The sequence below is a fragment of the Lepidochelys kempii genome, chromosome 2 (genome assembly GCF_965140285.1).
Source record: "Lepidochelys kempii isolate rLepKem1 chromosome 2, rLepKem1.hap1, whole genome shotgun sequence".
Classification (NCBI taxonomy): domain Eukaryota; kingdom Metazoa; phylum Chordata; order Testudines; family Cheloniidae; genus Lepidochelys; species Lepidochelys kempii.
Genome location: NC_136381.1, coordinates 209,058,504 through 209,068,400, shown reverse-complemented (window position 1 = coordinate 209,068,400; position 9,897 = coordinate 209,058,504). Strand labels below are relative to the sequence as shown.

The following is a 9,897-nucleotide window of genomic DNA, read 5'->3' as shown; positions in this document are numbered from 1 at the left end:
TGCATTATGAAGAGACAACAATAGATGCCATTCCTCTGTGATGATCTAAGAAGCTAGCATTTAATTTGTAGCAAAAATGTCAGTGGTCACCTAAACAAAACTTCTATCCAAATATGTCTCAAACAACAACAATAGTTCCATGTATATGTTTTTTTCATTCATGTCTTTGGCTACATAAGACACTAAGATGGCAGTGGGCTTTTTTCCTTCCAGAATTGTTTCTGTTTGCTATTCACACAGTAGGCTCCTACTAGTTGTAGTATGCGTCTTTTTATTTGCTTAAAATGCTTCCAGTTATACAATACAACTATTCTTCAAAAATTTACAACAGACAGGACATCAGTCAGGCAGCAGTCATTAAAATTTATGATATCCTGCCACTGAAATGAACTAGTACAACAAATAACTACCGTTATCATTGCAATATACTGCAATGGTTTGCACAGCACCAGCCACGTACAATAGTATTAATATTATTATGAAGGTAAGTCTAGATTTCAGTTTGCACCTCTGTTTCCCTTACATCATCTTTTGATTTAAATATAGATCCCAGCTTTTCTGGTTTGAGTCTTCATCATTTGATTCCTTTTCAATATAGTTGTTTGAATACAGATTCCTAAAAGGTCAGAAATACAAAACAAAAAGTGCTATAATCGGGTGAGACAATCACAGAAGAATGAAAAACGGCAGATGCAGATAATACTGGCTGTCTGATTCTGCAGTGAATGCTTCTGAACTGGACTTCTCTTCTGCTTCATGCAGGCAAAACATGTGGTTTCAGAGCAAGACAAGTGAAGCAGAATCAGGCCCCCCAGATTAACGAAATGTTTGGATTACTGGTATTTTTAAGGAATTATTATTGTGTGTAAAAATAAAATTCACAGTAGAAAATAGTTGGTCCAAATAATAATAAGAGTTGGGTAGGAAATGGCTTTCCTGGAAAAAATTGAAATTTTGAAAATAATATATTTCCTGTCTTAAATCAGGATGAAAAGTTGAAATCTCAAAAATTTTCACAAGTCACCAAACCAATCTTTTTATTTTGGGGTTCAGGTCAATTGAAATGTTTAATTTTGACCTTTCAAAAAATTTTGGTTTTGACCTTTAAAAACAATGTTTATGATAATTAGCTTAAATATCACAACAAAACATTGTTTCAAATGGAAAACAATGGAATTTTTCATTTTGAAGATATTGCCATGGAAAGCTTCAACAATTTCAAAACATTTTAAAATGAGAAATTCATCAAACCTGACACTTTCCTTTCAGTTTCGATGAATTGGCATTTTCCAACCAAAAAAACCAATGTGTTGAAAAATTCCTGACAGTAATAGTAATGCTTTTTAATCTGATGAACTTTGGGCATCATTCTGATGTCCTTACTTAGGCAAATCAAACTCACTCAAACACCCAGTTGAGATTGCTTGAGTAAGGCTGGCAGGATTGAATCCTGGCTAATTTATCATTTGGAGGGCATTCGCATGCTTTTAAACACTTACCTGTTATTGCCTTGCTCAGCTTCTTGAATGTCTTCTGATAGGTGGGCAGGTAGTGATTTCCCAAATCTTTGTGGCAAGGTGGCAAGTGATTGGATGGAACTTTTAACAAATGGAAATCTCCTGAACCTGTGTAATAAGTTAGGAGCACATCTATTACTGCCTTCAAAAGCTCTCCCAAATCTCAGAGACAAATTAGCCACTGGCTTCATGCTTCTTTTTTCTTGAACATTTCTTCCAAACCTCAGTGGTAAATTGGCAAGTGAATTAGGCATCTTGTTGACTGTGGGAGTGCTCATTTTAATGATGTTTTTTGATCCCCAGTCTTTCAGTTCTTCAAAATTGAGACTTCTCTGCTTTTCTTCTAAGAAGTCTTCACTGGACTAAAGATAGAAATAATGATACAATCATCTTTTTACATGGATGATAACCTGTCTACATACAAATCACATACAGTAGGTTGTTAATTTTAAGGTTTCTGTAGGCACAGACAGGGGGGAGAAGAATATACTTTCCTAATGCTTTTAGAATGCGAATTCCCCAAATATTTTTCAGAGTGTGGACTCTTCCTTGAAGACTGATTGTCTTGTAGACTATTTCCTCCCATTGGCTACCAGAGAACATTCCAGTGGCAACTTCAGCAGTTGTTTACATAGAAAATTAGGAATGCATTTCTGTATCTTTATCTGCTTTAGTGATACCCATTTTTGCCCTAAATGTCAATCACAGTCTCCTTTTGCTCATTTTATCTTCCCCTTCCATCTGTTCTGTTCCTTTCCCGTTCTCCCTGCTCCTTGCACATGCTTTTCTGCTGTCTTGTCCTCTTCTCTACCTCTTCCTGTACAGTTGTTTCCCTTCTTATTGGTCTCCTTTTCCCTTCACATGATTCCTTTTCCCTTGGTTCCCATCTCCACAGCTTCCCATTCATGCTGCCCAGCCATTGGAGAATTCCCCTGGCCTAAGAGAACTTCAAATTAGTGTAAAGCTAACAGAACTACTCCTCCATTTCTGGCATATGTGGTGTGCCAGGATCACACTCTATTCTGCTACACTGATCCTCTACTGGCATAGGGGCATTAAGGACCTTGAGCTCCTACACTGCTTTATCTCATGCTTGAGCTGACCGGTACAGAACCACTTCTGTTGCACCCAATCCCTGTGCTTGGACACAGTGGAGCATTGAGCCCAGGATATTAATTGTTTTATGAAATAATTAGTGCCGTTGTTCTCTGAAAAGTGGCTATATAAAAATTATTTTCTTATGCAAAAGTGTTCTCTGCGCACAGTTAAAGTCATATCTTATTTTTGTGAAGTTGTGTTGTTAAGTTTCTCGATCTTAAAAGCAGATCAGTGCAAATAAGGTATTAGATTTAAATTAAAAACCAAACATTAACATTGTCCATTCCAGCCCATATGTTTTTATGAATGTTTACTTCTCTCAGCACTGCAGAAGCAAGCACAGCTATTGGGAGAGGGAGCTGGAGTCTATTCTAATTCAGACATCATTAACGGAATTGTTCACTTCTAACTGTGGGACCAAATTCTATCTCCTGTTACACCTGAGCAACCCCACTGAAATGTGTAAACAAGGGGCAAACCTGAAGACTAAGGGGCTGTACAGGCTGGGGTGCTGGAATAATTTGTATAACATGGGTGCTGAAAGAGGAAGCCATATATTTGGTTGTTGTTTCTACTTCAAGCCAGGGGGTGCTGCCGCACCTTCAGCACCCCTAGTTCCAGGACCCCTGTGCACAGGTATAATTAAGGTAAAATTTTTGCTTGAAGAATTTTTATAACTGGCGATGGTGCAGAAGGCAAAAATAATGTAGACTCTGAGGTCCCAGGGACTGCTTCTAGGGCAGAAAGTTAGGAAAAAATCACTTTATATATAAACTGTATAAATATAAACTGGGTAAATTTGATTTGGCAGCTATTGAGACACAATAAATATGGACCCCACGATGATATTTTATAGTCATTTTTCAGGGTAGAACTTTAAGTCCGTTTACCACATCAGATTTATAGTATTTTCCATTTATCATTATTATTTGAACATCTCAAACATTTCTTTATTAATTTTGGATCAGTAATGCATCTTTTATAAGAATAAAAAGCATGACAGTTTCTTACTGCATAAGCAAAAATCCATTCAAAATAAACATCACCCTGAATCCCAAGGTTTTACTGCATGAAAATCAAATCATGAATTGCTTTACACACTACATATAAGCCAGCGGATAGATTTCATGAAAGTTGTCTCAACAAGCCTTGTTTATGCTAGTGATGTTATAGGACCTGATCCTGTGCCACTGAAGTCAATGGGAACTTTGCCACTAACTTCAATGGACACAGGATCAGACCTGCAATTCTCAAAATAATCTCATACCAAGGCAAACCTTACCTCAGAATATCTATCACCATAATCTCTGCTCTGCAGACTGGACATTGCTGATTCATCTAGGCACGAAGTATTTGATGTTAAAAAGATAAATTTGGCTAAAGTAAATAAAATAAACCTTTTGATTGAGATGATTTTCATTTTCTCTTAAATTAAGTTTATATAGAGAGCTCAGAATCTGTACAGCAAAGGAAATGATCATCTTTTTATATGATTAGAAAACAAAGAGATTCCTTAAACTGTGACATCAACTCCAAATGCTTTATTTCTTAATATTAATTAGGGATGCAGTTTTAAATATATATTTGAAGAATGTTGGGAATTTGTTTTGTGAACATATTTAATAAACACTGTTTCCTGCTGCAAACACATTACCTTTACAAATATTTTTCTAGCTATGAAAGAGATTTTAATTAGCTAACTTTGAACGCCTCACCAACCAGCACTCATAATAACCATGTTTCATTGCTACATTTTAACAAAAGCATCTTGTTCCTGTTTCTCATATCAACCATCTGTTAAGGATGTAGATACAAGACTTTGCATTCTTCTGATTACATTATACTTGGAGGATGGTTATAATGCCTGTTTTGAGATGAGCAAAATTGCAAACATAGGACCCATTGAAATTAATGGTTTGTCTTTCTATTAACTTCAGTGGACATTGGAGGGACCCTGAGAGACATTTAGAACCCGCAAGTCCCACTGAAATCCATGGGTGTTTCTTTCAGGATCTGGCCCATGTATTAAACATATTCATCCATATTAGAGCTAAACAAGGAGCATGCCATTAATTACCAGGCCTAACTGTTGTGTTTTTAAAAAGTTTCAGGAGGACATGCTGGTTGGGTATGGTGTAATGATGTTTTAGGGCCAAATTATTCAAAGCCTACATTTAAAACTGCATCCACAGGTTTATGGCACACACCTGTTTGTATACACTCATTGAGGAGACAGCCTACTATCCAATTTGTGCACAGACATGACTGTGCCTGCACTAGCCTTGAGTCTGATTAAAATGCGGCCTGTATCCTTAAGACATGTATGGAATCTTCTAATGGACATTTTGACAAACAAGCATGCACCATAAAGGCTGCAAATATTTCAAGAGCTAGAGGCACATGCATGATATGTGCCCAATTCTCGAATATGAGCTTTTATATAGATTGTACAAATCCTATATTTTTGGGGTTTAAATTGACAAATAGACTCATTAACTGAACATTCTAGTGCATAAGTACTATAAGCACCAATCTGAGGGCACAAATTAGAAACTCACATTGGAAAATTGGACTCTACAGGAATAATTTTTGGAATTCTATGCTGTGGTTGTGAAGATGAAAAGTTTCTTCAGTTGTACCATAGTATCTGCAAAATTCTAAGAAGAGAAGTTGTTTTATGTTATGAATAACCTGGCTAATTTATATCCACTATACTTGTGCATTCTTCACTGGGAAGTATTTTTGAGTTTGCGAGTAAAATCACTCTGATTAGACTAAACTACTTGTTTTCATGGGTGCAAAGCTCTGTGTGTGACAAATACAGAGTCTTCTCTGATTTTAGTTTTTGTGGGAGCTTTGGATTATGACCTTTCTAAGGCTTCAGTCCACAGGATTTGCATCTGCAAGACAGATGGTCACAATTGTCCCTTCTAGCCTTGGCATTTATGAATTAATGACAGGGAATAACGAATGCACTTCATGTAGTAATATCTAACATTTAGTGAGTGTGCCATCAAATTTTCCTTTTATTTGGCCATTGGATTTTGAACATTTCTTTCTCAAATGGTCTTTCACTTAAGTGCTGAGAGATAGTCTGCCTCTTAATTAAACAGACTTGGCAAGAACCAACCACTTCTGAAATACTTTGAGTGAGAGTCAGGTCCCATTTTCTCTAGTCAGGATAGGGACAGTTGGGCAGCTATTGTCCATTCTGCAACAAGTGTCTGTGAATCTCTCAGTTTCACTCTCTCTCTCTCTCATGTTTGAGTTTGTTTCTTAAATCAATTTAGAGGGGAGTTCTTAGGTATATTATGTGCAGGGCAATCAAGGAGTAGTTGACTTCTGAGGGCTTAACTTTCCCCTTCTGGTTTATGTTATGTTCATGGCATACACACAGAGAAGTTAGATGCAAAACAGAACACTTGTGCTGGAAGATTGGAATATAACACTATTTTATTTCTTAGAATTCAGAATGATCACACACAAGTAAACACAAGCAGGCTGCTCCCTAAAACAGAGCCACACCTCATCCTGCCTTGCTATAGGTTGACTTTCTGCAGACTGACAGCTACTAGGCCCAGATCACACACTTCCCTAGAGAGGACACCCACACCCCCACATCCGGCAAGGAGGAGCTGGAAAACCCTCTAAAATTTAAAGTGACAGCTTACAATTTTAACAGTTTTCAGTACACCACAATTTAGTTTTTCCTTTGACACAACCAATTCCTGAGCACATGGGGGCCACTGAGCACTTTTGAAAATGTTGATTGAGTACCCAACCTCTTAACTTCCCAATTAACTCAGGCTCAGTCCCAAGTTTTAGGCGAACCTTCCCACCATCCATGCAGAAAAACTTCTGACCCAGGTTTGAAGGTGCTTTAAGCATGGGGGATAAGTTTAAGGGTTGCCATCTGGCTGTTTTTTAACTAGCTTGGTTGGTTTTTGTACTACCTTTCTGGTTAAAAGATTCAATGAGTCAGAGGTTTTTCATTTGGGACACCTTAAAGTACTCTACAATTTCACATCCCCAGATGTTTCAATAAAGTAAGAAAAATGATAAAATAACAAAAACACACATAGTGGGGGTTTTGTTTTGTGTGTGTGTGCATGTGTGTATCCCTGTGTGTGTGTGTATGTTAAGAATGGTTCTCCAAAACATTTTACTAATAATTAGCTATAGTTGGCATTTAGGACCCATGTTGGTGGGAGGGAGGCCAGTGGCCATTCTTCAGCATCTCAGGTGTGGCAGTGAGTTAGAACTCAGGCTCCACTTTGACTTGAGCTGGAACCCACCCACTTTGTAATGAGGCAAAAATAATTTCAGTACCAACAGTCCTTCAATGCCCTCCCCATGGTTTCCCCCATGGGACAGACAATTGCTTGGGAAAGAGTCCTAGAGTGTCTCAGGACAGAGTACAATGGATTATGCTCCCAGACACACACAGGTGAGTGCAGGACATAGGAATGTGGGTAGGACTTTGCAGGGGGGATGCTCACACCTGGGCTAGGCTATTCTGGGTGGCTCAGACCCAGTGGCCAACCACTTGGGTTAACTGTGCAGTGAAGACATACTCTGAGAGCATTCAGCACCCAGAGTGTTCAGGGGACTTGGCTAGGACTAAACTCCTGTTCTGAAAATACTTGAAGTACCCAAACATGCATTAAGCTCCCCATCTCAGTGCCCATCAGGCACTTGAGCCAGGACAGGCTTTTGAAAATGTTAACAGTCATGTGTGGGCCCATATGCTGGGCTAGTTCCGAGTGCTTTCCTGAATGCTAGAAGTGATCCTTCCTTGCTGCTTGTGCAGTGGGAGTGGGCATGGGAAAGAATTCTCACATACCTGTGCAACAAGGAGTAGGATCTACTCCATGATAATCATCTACATTGGTCTAGAGAACATCTACTTTGATAATATTTGACATTAAAATGTGATTAGTAGTAATGGCGTAGAGCATCCCACACTATAAGCAACTCAGTCCACAATGAGTTACAGGATTCCAGTGAAAGAACAAACTTCAATATTGTTCATTCCATTTCATATAATATAATGAAAACCCTTATCCATTATTAACAACCTATTGTGCGAAAATTATGTGTTACAGGACTCATGTCACCAATAAGCATCCAAGCATTTCCATAATGATAAAATCATTCATAGCACATTCATTTTGCCATTGTGTGTTATATGACCTATTTTATGGCTCATTTTGAAATAGCAAGATTTAAAAATATATTTTTTTCCATTGAAACAACAGTCTGGTCATTTTTCAGTCATTCTGCATGATATGCAATACACTGTTCTAGTTACACTGTGTTCTATTTATGCTATGGTGTACAGCAGTTTAGTACAGGAGGCACCCAGGTATCTTCAATAAAATCAGAATTTTGGTACTGTTTGATACAATGGGCATGATTTTCCTCTTACACCAATATAAATCAAGAATGACTCCACTGAAGGTACTTTGGTATAAAAACCTGTGTAAGTGAGATCAGAATTGGAAGCATTAGTTTGGCTCTGATGATCATTTCCATCTTTATTAAGTGCAACATTATCCTGTTCTACCTCCTTGTGCAGGAGAAGAAAGGAGCTTATTCAGCCATGGTGGCTACCTGCATTTTGATCACAGCACAGTGGGGAAAGCAGACACTTCCTGTTGTGCTGAACCAGGGCCTCCATTTTAAAATAACCCCCAGCCTTAAATAGCTGAGAATTTCCATTATTCAGGTAGTCTTAGGTGAAGAATTGATACAAATAACATTATTTTAAACACTGCACCTTATGAATCAGCCTTCAGTTCAAGAGGCTTTTTTCTTGAATAGCCAAATCCAGCAAATGAATGCATAACGTCACATTTTAATATGCTTTCTCCTGGCTGCTGGAGCAACCGAACAGCACAGGAGACAGAAAATAATGGGGGTGGGGTTGGGTTTGAGTTATTATAGTAGTAAGCTGAAAAGAACTTTATCCTCTTGGTAAATAAGTTGTGAACAATAATTTCAGGTTGGACAGATTCTTCAATTATACATTCATTGTAGTAATAAAATAAATATGTTTCCAATAACATTTGGTCTGGATTCCTCTTTTTTACTAACTACTCTGCAGAGTGTAGTACTGTACTTACTACACACAGCAGTATATTGGTATCTCTAAACCATTCTTGTCTATTAAAAATTAAACCCTTTTACCATAAATTATTAAAAGTACCTTCACTGGCTGCAAATCAACAAAAAGCTTCATAAAGTCTTACCAGAGAGAGAGAGAGAGAAAGAGAGAGAGAGAGAGAGAGGAAACTGATTAAATCTGGATGGGCAGGCAATGATTAAAAGTGTCTGAGGAAAAATATATTACATTTTAAAACTCTTTCTGGACTTTAAAAAAACCATTAGCAGCTTTTATTCAAATGAACTGCTAGGCAAAGGCCTTTCAATATAAGCATTATTCCACAATTTATTAGAATGTAATTCTACACTCCAAAACTGGCATTATTATTAGTATACTTTTTATTTAGATACTTCCACCTTCATTTTTTTTCCATTTTACTGTGTAATCCTTATAGAAATGGACATTACTGGACCCATCTTATCCCTTTTAAGCATGATTTTGCACTTGAAATATTGTTCTGGTTTAGTTAATATTTTGTCCACATATGTCCAGTGGAGGGAAGTATGTGGAACTGAATGAAGACTGAATTATTTACACACTGGGCAAATATGAAAGAGTATTTAGGCAAAACAGTTATATTTCCTGGAGTGAGAAAGAAGCTGCATTCATCTTACCACCAGAGCTGAACAAAACATGTCAAGTTTTCATGTGATGAAGTTCATTCAGACTGCTTTTAATGTAGGTTTGGAATGAATGGGGAGAGAAATCCTCTTTTTGCCCTGTGCTGTTTTGTGACATATGGGGAAAAGGTTGGAACAGAAAATGGCATTTTACTGAACAGTATGGAAATTGGGGTGTCATAGGTGAAGGAGCCGATTGTCACACTGGCAATCCATCTTGCTTTATCACATAGCCTTGATCTGAATGTTATGTGCATATTCAGCAGCACAATGGGAAAATTACAAGGAGGATGAAGAAGCAAAGATATTACACTACGGTCCTGATCCATGTCCTATCCACTACAGCAATAAAATACATAACAACAACAAATAATAAAAAGACATTGAAACGGATACCCTCAGGAACTTGGCTGCCTGCGGGCTGAGTTGCCTAGCAACCCAACGTGCTCACTTTGTGACTATGCTCCCTGATTGGCCAGAAGAACCAACAGATCAC

General features: G+C 37.8%; 1 protein-coding gene across 2 annotated transcripts; it reads right to left on the bottom strand.

The window, feature by feature from the left end:
* Nucleotides 1-271: 271 nt before the first annotated feature.
* NPVF (neuropeptide VF precursor) lies at nucleotides 272-9,505 on the bottom strand. Of its 2 annotated transcripts, XM_073333688.1 has the most exons (4): nucleotides 9,396-9,505; nucleotides 3,898-3,953; nucleotides 1,500-1,879; nucleotides 272-616 (listed from the first exon to the last, which is right to left on the bottom strand). In XM_073333688.1, exons 2-4 carry the CDS (start codon nucleotides 3,940-3,942, stop codon nucleotides 520-522), a joined length of 522 nt encoding a protein of 173 aa, XP_073189789.1. In that variant the 5' UTR covers nucleotides 3,943-3,953; nucleotides 9,396-9,505; the 3' UTR covers nucleotides 272-519. The 2 variants fall into 2 exon arrangements, with proteins under 2 accessions (XP_073189789.1, XP_073189776.1); XM_073333675.1 differs by lacking the exon at nucleotides 9,396-9,505 and having other exon boundaries at nucleotides 3,898-4,035.
* Nucleotides 9,506-9,897: the final 392 nt, after the last annotated feature.